Source organism: Carassius auratus, unplaced genomic scaffold (assembly GCF_003368295.1).
Source record: "Carassius auratus strain Wakin unplaced genomic scaffold, ASM336829v1 scaf_tig00027555, whole genome shotgun sequence".
Classification (NCBI taxonomy): domain Eukaryota; kingdom Metazoa; phylum Chordata; class Actinopteri; order Cypriniformes; family Cyprinidae; genus Carassius; species Carassius auratus.
Genome location: NW_020525603.1, coordinates 1 through 19586, shown reverse-complemented (window position 1 = coordinate 19586; position 19586 = coordinate 1). Strand labels below are relative to the sequence as shown.

Below are 19586 nucleotides of genomic sequence, written 5' to 3'. Positions count from 1 at the left end.
TTTGTCAGTAATGTCTTGCTTTAAAAGAATAAACTAAGGCTGAAAAAGATTATTGATCTGAAATACAGCAAGAAATGACTTTCTATAAACTTGAACATACAGTGGGACCAGTGTAGTCCAAGAACAAATTACTGTAGAACTGATTCTTAGTTAGTCAAAAGTATGAGTCACACACAGATCGACAAGGAAACTACAAATTAGAGTAGTTTTTTGATGCATGCTTTTGATATATATATATATATATATATATATATATATATATATATATATATATATATATATATATATATACATACACTCACCTAAAGGATTATTAGGAACACCATACTGACACTGTGTTTGACCCCCTTTAACCTTCAGAACTGCCTTAATTCTACGTAGCATTAATTCAACAAGGTGCTGAAAGCATTCTTTAGAAATGTTGGCCCATATTGATAGAATAGCATCTTACAGTTGATAGAGATTTGTGGGATGCACATCCAGGGCACGAAGCTCCTGTTCCACCACATCCCAAAGATGCTTTATTGGGTTGAGATCTGGTGACAGTGGGGGTCATTTTAGTACAGTGAACTCATTGTCATATTCAAGAAACCAATTTGAAATGATTTGAGCTTTGTGACATGGTGCATTGTCCTGCTGGAAGTAGCCATCAGAGGATGGGTACATTGTGGTCATAAAGGGATGGACATGGTCAGAAACAATGCTCAGGTGGGCCGTGGCATTTAAACGATAACCAATTGGCACTGAGGGGCCTAAAGTGTGCCAAGAAAACATCCCCCACACCATTACACCACCAGCACCAGCCTGCACAGTGGTAACAAGGCATGATGGATTCATTTTCTCATTCGGTTTACGCCAAATTCTGACTCTACCATCTGAATGTCTCAACAGAAATCGAGACTCATCAGATCAGGCAACATTTTTCCAGTCTTCGACTGTCCAATTTTGGTGAGCTTGTGCAAATTGTAGCCTCTTTTTCCTATCTGTAGTGGAGATAAGTGGTACTCGGTGGGGTCTTCTGCTGTTGTAGCCCATCAGCCTCAAGGTTGTGCGTGTTGTGGCTTCACAAATGCTTTGCTGCATACCTCGGTTGCAACGAGTGGTTATTTCAGTCAAAGTTGCTCTTCTATCAGCTTGAATCAGTCGGCCCATTCTCCTCTGACCTCTAGCATCAACAAGGCATTTTCGCCCACAGGACTGCCGCATACTGGATGTTTTTCCCTTTTCACAACATTCTTTATAACCCTAGAAATGGTTGTGCGTGAAAATCCCAGAAACTGAGCAGATTGTGAAATAATCAGACTGGCACCAACAACCATGCCATGCTCAAAATTGCTTAAATCACCTTTCTTTCCCATTCTGACATTCAGTTTGGAGTTCAGGAGATTGTCTTGACCAGGACCACATTTATATATATATATATATATATATATATATATATATATATATATATATATATATATATATATATATATATATATATATATATATATATAATCCACGAGTTGGTCATTTTTATAGGCCTAATAATTTTACACATTGTAGCAGTCACAGTTTAACTAATTATTTTACTTCAGTTTTTATCCTATTTCTATTGCAAATCTCATTAATGAACATATTTGTAAATGTACCCATTTAGAAGGTTCCCAATTTACAGCATCAGCTAAGAGTTAACATTTTATATATGGAAAATGGTATTTTTGACGGAAATATGCCAAAATGAAAAAAAAAGAAAAAAAAAATATAATAATAAAAAATAATAAATAAATCTGGATCAGAATAATAATAATAATAATATCAGGCCCAAGAAAACAACAACAAACAAAACAAAAAACCTGACTGTCTGCAGACAGACCGCAAGCGTCAGCTGGCGGAGTCTGGTAAAACAGTGATAATCTGATCAGACAGTCATTAAAAGATGAGCTCCATGGGGCGCCTTCACCTAAAGTCTACCAGTGTTATGAGCTCAGCCAATGCAGAACTGAGAGAGGCAGAGACAGGACAGAAGAATGAGAAGGGAGTGTAATGTGCCGAATCAGACCCCAGGCTGCAGCTAGTAATTAAACCGCAGTGTCCATATGTGTGACTGAGATAGAGAGAAATGTGGTGGGGGTTATAATGAACAGCAGACACCTGAAGACGTGTTTAACACTGCTCATTTCTGCTCAGCTAGTGAGGAAGTAGAAAAGTGACCGGATAGGACTTCAATGAATCAAAATCCAAATAAATGAGAAAATCTAGTCAGTATGCATATGAAAATGCTGCATTATTAAAAGGAACACAGTGGACACACTTTTATGTATAAAACAAAATGCCTTTATTTATACAATTTTTAAAAAAACAATTTAAAGCACAAAGACTTTAATAAACATTTGCCCTGCATAAAAATGATCGCACATTGTGCTTCCTTTGCAAAGTCTAAACAACTTCTGGATGTGCAGCTGTTGTGATTCAGTTCAATCATTTATTGCATACACATGAAATACACCTCGCATGTCAATTTATAAATCAAGAATGAAATGAAACCGAAGGAAAGAGAAGAGGGAAAATGTAATCCTGTTCTACTCTTTTCTATAGTTTTACAGTTCTTGCAGAGGAAGGCTTTGCACATAGTCCAGACTCGAAACATTTTTAGAGAGAGAGAGAGAGAATAAATTAATGAAACTATAGTTGTGCTTTAACACTGCTTGCTCCAAGGAGTTCTCAGATGCAAACAATGTTTAGTTAACTCAACTCAAAAAGGAGGCTGCTTTGAAACAAGGCTTTCAAGAACAGAGATGCTGATCCAAATCTCTCTTTTCCCTTTTGAAATCTGTAGCACTGAGCATTAGCCCTACTTCAAGATTTGCACACATCCCCATAGATAGCAGTGATTAATAATATTCCCTGTTGCTTTCTATACCCACTCCATTTCCTACAAATCTAGACTGAATGTGAAAAAAAAGTATTAAAAGGTTTTTCTTCGCAAGAGGAAGGCATGTAACTACCCACTCAAAGTGTTCCTTTAATCCTATCACCTTTCCCAACTAAAAAAATGAAAAGACAAATGCTCCATGGTCTTCCATACAGCAAAATACAAAACACTTCAATACTTCGGATAAAAAATAACCCAAACTTTAAAGACTTTGGTACAGTATAAATTAAATGTAGCTCTCGGTCTCACTCATGGTAACTATTTTTTCACTTTTAAATATCGCTTTGTCTAGTATGAAATGTGCATAGTATTTTATGTGAGAACTGAATCGGCGAGACTACAAGCAACCTGAATTTCACGGGAAAACTACTTTTAAACCAAAAGAGGTCAACACAAAAGCTACGCCTCAGGACTAAAGCACCCATAGTCTCAAAACGCCATCCCTGCCAAACAAATCAGAAGCTTTCATATCAAACATTCAGAACTGACACATTTTTCCCTTCTTTGACATTTATTTTCTGAGAATCTGAAGCCAAAAGCGCACGCCGGAACGCAAACATCTGTTCGAAATGGTTCAGAACAGCAGGATGCCAGATAATGGGATAACATCTGGCCATCTTTTGAGGACACTTGGCTGCTGAAATGTTTTTGGGTGATGTGAGGAGAAGCTTTAATATAAATATAAATATGTAAAATAAAAATAGTACACTCTATGCTTTAATGAGGAAGTACTGATCATTAGTATCTTTTTAATACATTAAACAGCATTGTTTGCTTGCCTGAGATGCAAGTTATTCAACTGAAGGTGAAAGAAACATCCTCATTCTTTTGCTCCACATTACAGCAATTATGTTTGAGGAAACTGGTACAGCTACAATAAAGAAAATCGAAAAATTCCCTTAGAAATGATTCACTGCCATTAAGGATGAGTGAAAAAAAAAAACTGGATTGATGTCAAAAAGTCATAATTCATCACATGGGTGTATAAACGTATCTTCACCACACACGCATGCCACACAAGTAAAGTGCATGACTAATCTACACGGAGCACGATTTAACTGAAGTTTGAAGAACACCAGCTACACGACTCTTCAGAGTCCCCCAGATTTCTCAAAGAGCAGCCTCTCTGTTTGTTAGTCCAGGACAGTGGTGTCTTAATAACTACAGCAATGTTTCCTGAAATCTGTTGTAAACAGGAAGCAAGTGACCTACAACCACCTCTCTAAAGCTTTAAGTGCATTATGGGCAGGACTGGGCCGGAATCGTGACAGCTCAATCTGATTGTGGCGAGTGTCTGACAGAGCAAAGGATCATGAAATGCAGACTGAAGGCTAGACAGTGGGTTGAACAAAGGCGCGTTTCATTCCAATGTCAAAGCTGACCGAGTAATCCTTCAATGCTCTGTGAAATATAACAATGCTACACTTGAGGACATTTTCAGCATTTTTATCCGTCGCTTAGATGCATTATATGCAATGCTCTGCTCACAGGCTAGGAGCTTAAATAGCTAGTGCAGCTAAAGTTTGTTCTCAAATATTTATTTCTCGACAATTTTGCCTGTCTGATGACCAATTCTTTTCCGAGCTTTACTTTGGAAAGCTGCTTTGCGATTCCTCATCTTGACTGAAGTGAGCCCAAATGTGGCAAATCTCAGCAGACGTGTTTCTCACTCAAACCTGCAGATCTGAAGCTTTGAATATTAAATACATAAGCCCTACCTCTTCCTTATCCAGACACATGCTGCAAGCAGCTGCGTTTGTACTGTACCTAATTAAAACATCAGCACAGACAAGCAGCACTGCAATTACGGTCTCAAACTGAAAAGTCAGAGGGCCACCGAAGTGTTCAGTCATCTTTTTCTCCTCACTAGACACTGTGGTCCTGATGGTGGCAGTCGGGAAGAGGATGTGAGGGCATGAAGAGATCGTAGAGGTGTGCTCCCCTTTAGTTGTGCTTGGCCCTCCCTCCTTTCAGGTAGCTTTTCCAACGCTTGACGAAGTCCCTGAATATGGGCGAGTTGTCGATAGTACCCAGTAGCTGGAGCTGGTTGATGTGCGTTGTATGGTAGTCCCAACGAGCCAGATTGGGAGCTGTGCCCAATATAAAGTGGCGGAGATCATAGATGGTGCCCGACCCTGTATCGTACAAGGGCAGCATAACTTTCAAGGACTCCATCCCCTTGCTGTACAGCTGACCTGCGTCCCGACCGAGCTTCTCACCTGCCGTTTGCGCCAGGTCATACAGGCCTATGAGTGAATAGATGAACCCGTTGAGAACGAAGGAGCTAGGGATTGTGGGGTACTCCTCATACCAGTCATACTTGTTCATGAATACAGCTTTGACGCCATGCTGCTCCGATGGCAGTTTGAAAGGTCCGGTGGCACGCAAGGCAGCTTTTAGGTACGTGTCGTCGTTTGTCATCAGATAGGCACGCACTAGAGTGGACATGGCCTGCCCCTGTGCCATGGCCGAATACCAACCCGGCTCCAGAGCACGGAAACCGTCCCCGAGTTTACGAGTCACCATGATCGGCCAACCACCGCGCTCGTCCTGGTTGCGCACCAACCAGTCGCTAGCTGCGAAAAAAGCCGCCATATGCAAAGTGGTGGAGATTGTGATATTGTCTATCATCCCGTGGCCGTGCACCACTAACTTTACTACACGTCGTGGCATGGTCTTGGTGGCTTTGACCGCTTTGGTGTTGGATAGGCCAATGCCTTTGCGGAGGTCAGTGAGGAGGTCGCGGGTGACCGTGGTCCATGCAGTCCGAGGGCCGATGCCATAGGTGATGTCACGCTCCTTGAAAGAAATGAGCTGGGTGGTGGTGACGTAGTGGATAACAAACGGAGGACCTTTCTCTGTGGTCTCCACGATGACAGAGACACTACCATTAGATGTAAACTTCAGGTCAAAAGAGATGATGAAGTCTTTCGAGTTGCCAAGAGGAAGTGAGACGCCCTCTGAGTTTTCTAGAAACAAGGAACAGAAAAAAAAAATGTTACAACAGGTTCAACTGGATGTCTGTTGCATCCATAGCAAAATTTTGCCTTTGGTACAATAACAAGCTCATGGTACTGATGCTAAATTAATGTCAAAAAACAACAAATAAACAACCTTAGATGACTATGAAAATTGATTTTATGAACAGCATAGTATAAATCCTTGCAAATTTCCCTTACAGTATCATTTGCATGCACAAACAAGTACAAAAGCACCCAAACAAGTACAGATTCACACACACTAAGGGATATAACTTGCGAATAATGACGCTACAGGTTTTCTTGAGAGCACAAGGTTTCACTTGTCAATTTGTCCTGGGGTTAATTAAACCTACAACTTAATGTCAGAGAGGCAGAAAAGCTCCAACCGTGAAACAACTTTGAAACCATCCATCTCACGTTGGACAGTGATAAAACTAATTTCTCCTCCAGAAGATTGTTGAACACACTGCAGTGCAACTTGCTGCAAAAGGAGCAGATCAGTTTCCAAAACTCTCAATCAAAGTACTTTATCTCTCTCTCTTTTTTTTTTTTTTACAGAAATGCACATTCAACACTTCAGGACATCCTGAAGTTGTTTCTAAGTGTTAAGAGTCAAATCCCTCTCGCCGCCTCTGTCTGTGCTGCTTTCTGACAAGGTTATGCAGAACAAAAAGGAAACCAACTCATACCCTCTACTGAGAGGAGAAAAGAAAGCATAAAAGAGCACAAGAAAAAGAATGAGGCCGAGTACTCGAGCAAGAGAAAACGCGCAAGACAGAGTAATATCAACAACATTAAAGCAACAGAAAATAGGACAGGATAGGGATAAAGGACAAAAGCAAATCAAAGGAAAAAATAAGAGGCAGCAGAGGACATCTTGTCTCAAACAGCCCCTATCACTATTTAAAAAATGAAAGTGAAAGTCATGATATTTGCCAAGTATGGCAGCCCATACTCAGAATTGGTTTCCTGCATTTAACCCATCCAAGTGCACACACACAGCAGTGAGAAGTGAACACCCACCCGGAGCAGTGGGCAGCTATAGATCCAGCGCCAAGGGAGCAACTGGGGGTTCAGTGCCTTGCTCAACAGGACTTCAGCCATGGGTATTGAGGGTGGAAGAGAGCGCTGTTCATTCACTCCCTCCACCTACAACTCCTGACAGCACCGAGACTCAGACCTAAGTCCAACTCTCTAACCATCAGGCCACAGCTGCATTCATAAATCCATTACATAAGGCAATGGAGAGACTAAGTGGATTTGTACTGTCCTGCTCTGATTACCCTCTCATCAATAGCAGTGATGTGGAGGACGGAGAGAGCAGGAGGGAGGCAGTGCCCTGCTGGAGCCTTGGCCCTGCTCTAATCAATGCTCTGGGTGATGACACCCAATTACTGCCTGCCAGCGCGACAGCCCTGCTAATTCTAATGGCTATTGATTAGCTCAATGCTAAGCAGCACATTGTGTCAGAAACCCCCAAAATGCTGCCGTATCATGCAGTATCCTGAGGGAGGAATAGAATGTACTGTCTACTGTGATATCGGAAGGCTGCATAGATGTTTCCTTCACTGTCCGGGAAACCCCATAATCATGTGCATGCAATTTGGAGACTGAAAGAATAAAAATCCTGTCTGATGAAAGCAGAATTTATTTTCATGATTCTATTTCTACAGAGAAGTATTGTAGTCATTAAATAGCCTCTTTGTTCTCTATAAAAGAGGACAGTGGTGCTTTAATATATTCTAAAAGTTATTTCTGTAATGGTAAAGCTACATTTTCAGCAGCTATTCAGCCCTCAATGCCACTTGACCCTTCATTACTAAAAATAAAATAAAATGCAAATCTTTCAGCGGTAGTGTATGAGGCACTGTTAGTAGTGTGTTTTGACATTTTGAGGGTGTTTATGTGCATGCCCAGTGGAGCAGGACTGTAAGAGGCCATGCAAAAATGCTGAAAGAAGAATATAGGAGAGATAAGGAAATGTGTAAGGATGACAAAAAAGTATTTCATCATACTAAAGGGTTTACAAGACATAAAAATAAAAAATAAAAAAATACATAAATTATATATATATTGTTATAGTCTAGTTGATACTGAACTGTATGCATACTAGGTGTGAAGCTGGAGGAGATAGAATAGAAGATCAATCAAAATTGGGATGGACTGTATGAAGAACAGAAGAATGGCAGAGAAATGAAACTAGACCAAATAAACTGAAAGCATGTAGTTCAATATCTGCTTCTGTACCTGGAGCGCTGAACTGTCGTACTGAAGTGACTTTGGTCTTGTCATAGACTCTGGTGAGGGAACAGCCTTTAGGGACAGTCCACACGCTAGACCTGCTGTCTCTCTCCTCCGCTGTGTCATACACCTCTGTGTGGGGTGGCCGCTCGGTCAGGTTCTTACTGTAATGACTCAGGCCATACTGAGCGATCTGGATAGCATAGAAATACCCTTGAGGGCCCCACTGGGTGGACAAAGGTACTCCTGTAGGAAGGAACCAGAAGAAGAGATATTAGAAACTGTATTTTGAACTGAAAATAAGAGAAACATATTTATATGTACACTACTTTTTTTTTTTTTTTAAAGAAATGAATACTTTTATTCAGTAAAGAAACAATATATTGATCACTACAAACATTTCTAATGACACAAAATATTTAAATAGATGCTGTACTTCTGAACTTTCCATTCATCAAAGAATTCTGGAAATAAAGTATCATGATTTCCACGAAAATATTAAGCAGCACAACTGTTTACCATTGCTGATCATTACGGTTCCTTGACAATAAATGAGCATATCAGAATGATTTCTGAAGGATCATGTGGCACTGAAGACTGGAGTAATGCCTGCTGAAAACTCAGCTTTGCCAACACAGAAGTAAATTATATTTTAAAATATATTAAAAAATATATTAAAATGACAAAAATATATATTTTTAATTGGTATATACAATATATATAATATATACATAATATATATAATATATATTATTATTATTATTTTTTAATTCAGTCTCGGTGAGGTTAAGAGACTTCAATCCCAAACATTTGAACGGCAGTATGTGCAACCCTCTACACTTCGAGTAAATCACTCGCATATACAACCATATCTTCAATTTTGGCAACTAAATGATGTCTAAATGATAAAGTTTTATACTGTTAGAGTCTTTTTGTGTGATCATGTAAAGCAGTGGTTTTTGCCATCTTCATTCATTACAAATAATCTTGTTTCTGGTTTCATGACTTTTAAACAATTTAGATCAGATAGAAAATCCAGGGTACACAGTAACAAGTGAAAACATACACCTTCAATCAGCAAAACATACAAAAAAAAAGTATGTTTGAAGTGAACACTGGGAGGAAAAAGCCACTAAACCCCTAAGCAAATAACCTGGATCTGAAGTATGAAGTTGTGCTTTCCACACAGACATAAATGCTGAGAGCTACAGTTTACCCAGCTTTCATTCACCCTCTTTCCAACCTTTTCTTTTCTTTAATCACAGCTCATCTATTCTATTTCCTGGAATAACAATAATCAAGCCACAGGCATTACACTGCAACAACACTGCTCCTTTATAGCTGGCTTGAAAGGATCTATTCACAAACATACACATAAAAAAACACATGCAGGGTTAAACACAGACATAACAAGGCAATACAGATGACAAACACACCAATGAGCCTGCCTCCCGCTTTCCAGGAAGCACACATACACATGCTGGCTCTAAGTGGGACCTGTATCAGGAGGCACTCTCTGGCCTAGATACTATTCAGGGCACTCTGATCCTCTGCTGGAGGAGACGCCATCCCTTAAACTGAAGGAGGAGGAAAAAGAAGCTCTGTTTCACTGTCACCCCTCCGTACTCATCTCCTTTTCATTCCTTTTTATTCTCTCTCCCTCTCTTTGTCCTTCGACGGAGACTGATGAGTCTGTCCGCTGTCTCTGATAATAGGCTCTCTGCTCAAACACACTGCCGCAGGCCCATGTGGGTTATTACCTCTGAGCTCAACACACTGTTTTTGTGCCTCCAACGGCTGGGATGAAAGCGAGGGGAACAGAACCTCTCATTAATCTTTGTTTTGTGTTTGCATGTGCAACACCTTTCAAAAAACGTCTATATTTCTTACTAGAGTGAATTAAATCTACTGAGGTGATCAAAGCTGCTTACTGTTGGCATAAAAGTTTGATGCCAGACACCAAGTTAAAAATACACGCTAACTGATTAGCTCAGCGAGACCCAACACTCACGGACACCCGCAAGTTGCGCGACCTTCACACCAGCACTGTAACATTCCTTGAACATTGGACTCAAGCCCGTTCTTAAATGTTACACTTGTGTTTTGAGGCAGTTTACACTTGGTTATGGAGGAGAGGAGGCTAGAAAGGAAACAAAAGTATGGGACTGGTACAAACTCTGTTGCTTTTGTGCTGCCACAGACATTGAGAATTTCATCTCGACTCACAGACAACCCAATTTTTCCACCTGCCACAAAGGATTTTGGTATGAATGTGCCTCTTTGTGGTGCTTCACAAAAGGGGGTTCTTTAAATGCACACACAAAACAAGGTTTGCATGTTTTAAAAGCTTTCACCAGAAAAGAGTCGAAAGTGATTTAATACTGAATGCTGATCAATGTTTTTTTCAGACCAGGGTGTTTGGATGTGCTGAATTTCTGCATTTTAGACAGAATACTGCAGAATGCTCTCTGTTTTTTGAGCATGTAAATTGAGGTTTGTTTACACGCTTGTCATTGGATACGCTGACGTACACTCACACATGCAAACAAGCAAACAGATTTGACACTGCTCTAAATTAGATACACATTAACTTCATTAAAAAAGATTCTTCTACTTTGTTTGCCATTAGTGTCCTATGAAGCACTGTGAGAGTGACCGTCTTCAGTGAATAGCAATGATGTTGTGGTTTGGAAGGCATCCTTTATACTCCAGTATTGATCAGAGTAAACTCAATTTCAATACTTCCTTAAGAAGTGATTACTTCATTACCCAATCTCATTATAAAACAATACCGAAGAGCAAATGGCACTGAGCGACTCTATTCTCTTTAGAGAGCATCACAAACTTTGTTATAATAGCTTTGATATGGTGCTGTTGGTCTGATATTCAGAGATCTGCAGGAAGAAGTGATCCAAGAACTGGAGTGAGACTGGGATCAGAGTTATGCTTTATCACTGTGATGCATCGAAAATGGCATTTAACCCCGTCTGCTGAAGGACGGTCCTTGCAAAGAGATAGAGGGGTGGAGAGAAGAGTGAGCCAGCAGGAAATTATTAAAAGTAATCTGTCAGGGGAGTGAAACTGCTGGATCACTGACACAGTGGAGAGAAAAATGAAGTTTCTAGACAGTAAAAAGCTTCTGAAGGAGCAGAGACCACCATAATCAGCTTTTTCCTGTTAAGGAGTGTCATCTATCAGTTCATTTTGAAATGCTTGTCATTTAGGTTCCTTATCAAAAAAGGAAATGACTCTGCTTTAATTTGGTTTTGCTTTTCCTCATTGACATTCACCAGAAGACACATGGGAGGGAGTCTGAGTGCAAAATGATTCTCCATGACGTCTAAGGTCATCAAATCAGCTCTTGTGATTCAGTTCTTGGCTGAATCAATCCCACTTTCATTTGCTTAATGTATAGTCCATTGAGGGTGCATTACTTACTAAGAACCAGACGTAGATAATTCGAGCCTGGCTTTCAGGAAACTCCTCTCGGACTGCACTAAATGACTATTAATGGCCACTAACAAGTTGTGTTAGAAATGAGGCAGGTCGCTTTGCCTCTCACTTCCCCCAGTGTGCCACAATTAAGTGCTGCTTTAATGTGACATGTATTTAGGTGAATCTTGATGATGAGGGAGAAAGTAACTGTGTGAGACACATTAGGAGCCAGACAGAACCTGCAGATTTTTCTACCATTTTCTGCTCTAATTATGAGGGGGAAAACCAGTGGAATGGATTTAAACAATATTCTGTAGAGTGATTAGTTTGCAGGAGTAACAGAAAGGAACTTTTTCAATAAGTTTGACTTTCCAATAAGTAATTCGATTTTTACCTTTATAAAGGCCAATTATTTCTAACCTAATTAAACATATGCATCAGAGGTGGCACAGAATTTACACTTGAATTGGCTTTTAGATGCACTTATACACACATGTGATTGTGGGTGTGATTGCCTCTGGCCTTGTATATATATAATTTTGGTCTTTGTTTGTTTTGTTTTTTTGCAGAAAATTCAGAGCATCACTACTAGGGGTGTAAAAGGTTCAAATTACTCACGGTTCAGTTTGTAGATATGGTTTTACAGGTTTTTTTTTTTTTTTTAGGTAGCTTAAACATTAGTTTTTTTAGGTACAGAAATTTAATAAAGCAATGTAAAATAACATTGCATATTTAACTGTATAAAGTGAAGATTAATCTTTATTATAGTTTCCAAAACTTTTCAATCAAGAGCAGTGAGTTATTTCCGTGTCTTTTATTTTTTGATTACCATTAAAATCGCAGACAGTAGGTTAATAAAAAAAAAAAAAATTATATATCCTGCTGTCACTTTAAAACAAAGCACGGATCTAATTCACTGATATTATATGTTCAACAGACTATGTCTATGTCTGCTAGGATACTTACCAAGATGGACATGTTGACATAACTTTTGTGTGAACGTGTTTATTCAAGCAGAAGACTTGGAAGAGAACTCAATATTTGCGCACTGTCTGAGACCGGAACGCAGGTTTGCGCGCTTCGGATGAGCGCACACACAAATCTTCACACTGTGCGCTCAAGTTCTCATTCACATTCACAATGTTTGAATAAAACTGGCATGGCTTAAATGCATCTAATTTAAATACAGATAGCAACCTGTGTTGTTCAGGGTCAAGTTGCACTAGTTTGACCAACTAGCAGTTGCCAAGGGGTAATCAGTCTTACTTTTCCTAACCCTAACCCTAACTTTTCCTAGTTGACTAACTTTTTAAGACTAGTCTCACCTGCGCACACAGCTATCAATACCCGAGTGATGTTATTTTTAACAAGCCAGAATAAAGATGAACTGTCAGATTTAAGTTGAACCTCGGTGCAAGTGCGTGCCGTTACAGCCCCGATCTCTACTGCACTTTTGATCAGTGTTAATTTTGACACAAAATTTTAATTTAATTTTAGTCTTAGTCTTTTGACTATAATTCTTTTTAGTTTTAGTCAAGTTTTAGTCATCTGAATTGTTTTAATTTTAGTCTTATTTTAGTCGACTAAAATTGCTTGGTATTTTAGTCGACTAAAATAAGACTAAAATCAATAACAGATTTACTAGACAATTTTTTACAGCTGGTATAGGAAACAAACTTAACCAAAATATATAAAACACAAATTCAACTTTATTTCAACACAACTGTGTCTTTATTTCGATTCAAAAGCTTTTATGCAGCAACAAACACTGTCATGATAATGTAAACAATAACTAGCTGCCAATTGACCATCAATAAAAGAAACATAAAGTTAGGTCCAGGACCTTAAAGCTTACAGCTGAGCTGAACAATAAGTGCATACATTTAAAGTAAATATTTAATAAGTTGGGTGGATAAAAAAAAGTAACAAGATTTTATAAGGTATTCATTTGTCTAGCAATATTGTATGTTTTAAATACTACAATATTGCTAGATTAGTATGTATAATGATAGGATGTGAACATTCACGTTTCACATGACTAATATAGAAATATTTGTGATATTGTCAACAAGTAGAACATTATAAAATATACTAAACATTAGTATTAATCAAATGTATGTATCATAATATTACGTATTAGTATTGTGCTCTCATCTAACAAAAGAATATCGTTGTGAAATTACATTTGAGAAAATGTCCAGGTGGCTCATCTGTAAATGTCTTTTCAAATTGGTGGTGTTCTTGGCACGAATGAGCGCTCCGCGTGCTTTACACTTTGTTTTGTTTTGTTCGTCGTCAAACGTGAAGTGAGCTGTGGACATTTTGTCGCTCTTTTAGACATCACCTCTTCGAATGCCGACTTCCCGGGAGCTCATTTAAAAACTGAAAACCTTTGCTTCACGTCTCAATAAGTCAGGCTCGGATTGGTTCTCTTCTCTCATGCAGTCTCCTCTGTTCCGTTTTGCCGGTTCTTTTGTTCATTCCTCGCATCTCTCCCGTCTGCTGATTTGATTTTCGTCACAGTCTATTTTCGTCTCGTCCTTTATTCGTTGACGATAATGTCAATCAATTTAGTCATAGTTTTAGTCTCCATCAGTGCCTTCTTTTTTAGTTTTCGTTTCGTTTTCGTCCGCAAAAATATATTTGTGACGAAAATAATGACGAAAATGTTTAGTCAACGAAATTAACACTGCTTTTGATGCCTGTTTCTAGACACGAGTTAATACCAGGTGTAAATCACAATCCATCTTAACTGATAACATGTGTTCGGACACCTCGGCATAGTATTACTAAGCAGCCATTATCAGAGAAGATCGATCAGAAATGAAGAGGTGTAACCATTACCACATCACTCACCTTCCACTCCACTGATGCACTTGACTCTGTCACGCACCTCCACGTTATACCCCTCAAAAGACATGAAGACTCCACTGGGGTGATACAGCTCCTTCTGGGCATATACTTTGGAGTAACTGTGTGAAAACTCGAATCGATCGTAGCCATCGTACTGTACCACCTTGCCGTACACCTCAAAGTACTTCTCCATCCAGCTGAAGGGCAGGTATACCTCACTGCCTTCTCGGCGGCCCTTAATGGTGACATCGTCATTGATCAGGCAGTCGATCTCTTCGTAGCGCACTCCGCCGACCACAGGTGGAGGTTCAGGGGGCTGGGGCTGCTGCGGGTGGCTGTCTGTTTTCGGGCTGGGAGGGGGCTGGGGGTGCCGGGGCAGGAAGCGCAGCGCTTTCTCACTCGTACACTTGTTCCACAGAACGACCGTGAGCAGAGAGAGGAGAGCGCAGATCACTATCAGGGTCTTGTAGTGAACACGGGCTGCCAGACAACGCATCATCACTGCTTACCTGTAATACAAAGACACAACCGTACATTAAAACACATTCTATGAAACACCCAGTGGCTGAGCTGAAATAAAACATGCAATCTCATGCTTAAATGCCCCGCCATTCACTAGTGACATTTCAGATTAATCATGTTTAATCATCAGTAATCCAGTCAGAGGGAATTTAATCTTAATCTAAATCTAATCAAAAAAAAAAAGATGTATTTATTGTTAAGGGAATGATGTGCAGCACTTGACCAAAAAAGATTCACAATGGAGCCAATTTCTGGATTTACTAAAGATAAACTTTTATGTATGCATGTTATGTTTTTGTATTATTTTAGCATAATTTATATACTATTATAGCATTTAAGAATATTTAGAATTAACTTTTACATTCATGTTTTTTTGTTTTCATTTTAATTTTAGGATAGGTTTTAGTAATTTTATTGTGCTTTTGTCATTTTATGAGTTTTTAAATGTTTTTTTTAAGTTATTTTCATTTAACTTTACACAAGACCATTTTTGGTTCTAATTTATGTTCTAATGCAAATTTTCTTATTTTAAGCATTTTTTTTATTTAGGTTTAATCTAACACTTTTTATTGTACATATTTTATTTTATTGTATAGTGAAAATTACTGTTAAATCACTTATGTTTCCATTGACATAAAATCACAAAGCAATTTGTGAATGAAACTTCTGAGATCCTATACACTGATACTGGTCTGATAATATTCATCTTCGCCAAATGAATGGGTAATTATTATTATTTACAGTATTGTTCAAAATAATAGCAGTACAATGTGACTAACCAGAATAATCAAGGTTTTTCGTATATTTTTTTATTGCTACGTGGCAAACAAGTTACCAGTAGGTTCAGTAGATTCTCAGAAAACAAATGAGACCCAGCATTCATGATATGCACGCTCTTAAGGCTGTGCAATTGGGCAATTAGTTGAATTAGTTGAAAGGGGTGTGTTCAAAAAAATAGCAGTGTGGCATTCAATCACTGAGGTCATCAATTTTGTGAAGAAACAGGTGTGAATCAGGTGGCCCCTATTTAAGGATGAAGCCAACACTTGTTGAACATGCATTTGAAAGCTGAGGAAAATGGGTCGTTCAAGACATTGTTCAGAAGAACAGCGTACTTTGATTAAAAAGTTGATTAGAGAGGGGAAAACCTATAAAGAGGTGCAAAAAATGATAGGCTGTTCAGCTAAAATGATCTCCAATGCCTTAAAATGGAGAGCAAAACCAGAGAGACGTGGAAGAAAACGGAAGACAACCATCAAAATGGATAGAAGAATAACCAGAATGGCAAAGGCTCAGCCAATGATCACCTCCAGGATGATCAAAGACAGTCTGGAGTTACCTGTAAGTACTGTGATAGTTAGAAGACGTCTGTGTGAAGCTAATCTATTTTCAAGAATCCCCCGCAAAGTCCCTCTGTTAAAAAAAAGGCATGTGCAGAAGAGGTTACAATTTGCCAAAGAACACATCAACTGGCCTAAAGAGAAATGGAGGAACATTTTGTGGACTGATGAGAGTAAAATTGTTCTTTTTGGGTCCAAGGGCCACAGGCAGTTTGTGAGACGACCCCCAAACTCTGAATTCAAGCCACAGTACACAGTGAAGACAGTGAAGCATGGAGGTGCAAGCATCATGATATGGGCATGTTTCTCCTACTATGGTGTTGGGCCTATTTATCGCATACCAGGGATCATGGATCAGTTTGCATATGTTAAAATACTTGAAGAGGTCATGTTGCCCTATGCTGAAGAGGACATGCCCTTGAAATGGTTGTTTCAACAAGACAATGACCCAAAACACACTAGTAAACGGGCAAAGTCTTGGTTCCAAACCAACAAAATTAATGTTATGGAGTGGCCAGCCCAATCTCCAGACCTTAATCCAATTGAGAACTTGTGGGGTGATATCAAAAATGCTGTTTCTGAAGCAAAACCAAGAAATGTGAATGAATTGTGGAATGTTGTTAAAGAATCATGGAGTGGAATAACAGCTGAGAGGTGCCACAAGTTGGTTGACTCCATGCCACACAGATGTCAAGCAGTTTTAAAAAACTGTGGTCATACAACTAAATATTAGTTTAGTGATTCACAGGATTGCTAAATCCCAGAAAAAAAAAATGTTTGTACAAAATAGTTTTGAGTTTGTACAGTCAAAGGTAGACACTGCTATTTTTTTGAACACACCCCTTTCAACTAATTGCCCAATTGCACAGCCTTAAGAGCGTGCATATCATGAATGCTGGGTCTTGTTTGTTTTCTGACAATCTACTGAACCTACTGGTAACTTGTTTGCCATGTAGCAATAAAAAATATACTAAAAACCTTGATTATTCTGGTTAGTCACATTGTACTGCTATTATTTTGAACAATACTGTATTTTTTTACACTGCCCATCTAGGACCTTAATTGGTTAATGTGTTTCCACTCTAGTTAATGTGTAAATTATTTGTCTGTGTGTGTACACTTTGGAAACTTTATTCACATTCAGGTTTCTCCATTCATCATTTTTGATGCAATATCTCAAAACCTGCATAAAAATGTGGATGCAAACCCAACTTGTAGATTATGCAACGACTACCGTTTTTACAATAGTCATGAGCAGAAAAGAAAAAGAATTCAACATTCTCTACATATCATCTTACATATCATTTCACAAATCTGCAAATTCTGCTGCTGCGGTTTCTGTACTTGGGAGAGAATCTCATTAACTTTGTAAATGTAGCTCATAATGCGAATCAGCAGCCTCTCAATCATATCATCCCTTCTCTCTCTTTGGCATGTTATCTTCCTCGCAAAGAATAAAAATCAATAAGCAGAACAGCACTGCCTTTCACTACAACTAATTACGGTGCTGCGTTTGGCATGGACAAAAGGCCAATGCCATCATTAGCAGTCCACACCACTGTGAATGTAAAGCTAAGTCTAAGGTCAGCGGCGAACAAAAACGCATCAATCCATCAACCCAAACAAAGTGCAACAGTGTCAAACACTCCATATTTAACAAGAGGAGAAAAAAGGACCCAGGCATGATGAATGGTAGCAGTGCATACATGCCTTTCGTCTGTCCTGCATATGTATTAGGTGGAAACCTGATTTCATATAGTTCTGAAATATTCACTGCTATGAAAGATCAGATAAAGTGAATCATTCTTTCATCCAATCTTCCCATTTAATCCTCTTTGCAGAGTTTGCACTTGTTTGACAGACCTGGGCTCCATCTCTTTAATCTCTCCCCCCTTTACTTCGTCTTGCCCATGTCGCCCTGCATCCTCTGTTCGCATGCGGAGCAGAGCAGCGTCTGACTGCACCGTGAAAGATAAGCAGCTCATCTCATTTGCCAAGGCTATAAATAATTTGATCTTTCTCAGGCAGAGTTCAGATGCCGTTACTATGAGATTCAGGGACATGCTCGGAAAGTGCTGTCTGAATCCTAACGTAGAGCACCTGATCAAGCCTCTGGATCAGGCGGATGGAGCATCTGGATCAGGCGGCACACCGCAGTGCAGGGTGCATCTGTTTACAAGGATAATTTACATTCAAATCCACTAATTATGCACAGGATATGGCCAGGCTCTGTATAATCCAGAGATCAAACTAAAAACAGGAGGAACACGGATGTAATCCCTTCTCTGAACAAGTGGCACAGCGACTTAAAGGAAGAGTACACCGTGTCCTAGGGAGCATCATACCATGCTAGATTAAGAAAATGGCTTTCGGCTTACGGCTGGTAATAGGAGACCGGGATGAATGCGGTTTAACAAAGTGCCGTCCCTACAGCTAGAGCTGTGGCTGATCTGCTCCTATGAAAAAGCAGGGTTCAGCTAACTTATTAAACGCAGTGCTCTCCAAAACTGAATTCAAAACAAGCACATCCATCTCAGTAGAGCACTTCCCATCAGAATGCGCTTAGCACTGTCTCAGTCGCCAAGATGACCTGACGCTGACCACGCCCCCTCTGCATCCTAATAATGTTAATTCACAAGCTGCTCTTTCCTCCAATGCAGGCTGTTATCAATTCACCACATCTTCAGTTGTTTTCCTGCTACCTGGATCAGGACATCAACACCCACAGCTGCCCTGATCAATACAAACACAGCTATAACTGTATTCTTCTGTCACTTAATATGTAATAGATATAAAATAGTAATGTACTTTATGATTTTTTATTACAGATGCCCAATTACAGTCAATAAATACAGTCTAATAAATATTTTAGACCATCTGTCATAATAAAGAGAAAACATATTTTAGGAATCTGTCAAAAACTTGTTTAAAACTTACACACACACACACACACACACACACACACATACACAATAACCAAAAAAAATATATTTTGTATGGCCTTGATAGCGGATTTTATTCTTGCTGGCATTTTGTTTAAGTACTTTTCCACAGTCTCTGTTTTTAGTGACTATAATTGTGCATTTGAATAAATAAATAATAAAAGATATTTATTTCTTTTTCTGCCTTTCTTGTAAAACAGGACGTGAAAATGTACAACAATATTTATATTTTAGCATTAGAAACAAACACTGTGACTAAAGAGCTTACACATTCTGGTAGATGGACCATTACAAAAAACGAAAAAAAAAAAAAAGATATTTACCAATACCGTTAGTTTAAGGTAGTTGTGGCACAAAC

At 39.0% G+C, this 19586-nt stretch overlaps 1 protein-coding gene across 1 annotated transcript; it reads right to left on the bottom strand.

Annotated features, from left to right (window-relative positions):
* Positions 1–2319: 2319 nt before the first annotated feature.
* LOC113079266 (D-glucuronyl C5-epimerase B-like) lies at positions 2320–14933 on the bottom strand. Its single transcript, XM_026251488.1, has 3 exons — positions 14428–14933; positions 8143–8382; positions 2320–5883 (listed from the first exon to the last, which is right to left on the bottom strand). Exons 1-3 carry the CDS (start codon positions 14921–14923, stop codon positions 4859–4861), a joined length of 1761 nt encoding a protein of 586 aa, XP_026107273.1. The 5' UTR covers positions 14924–14933; the 3' UTR covers positions 2320–4858.
* Positions 14934–19586: the final 4653 nt, after the last annotated feature.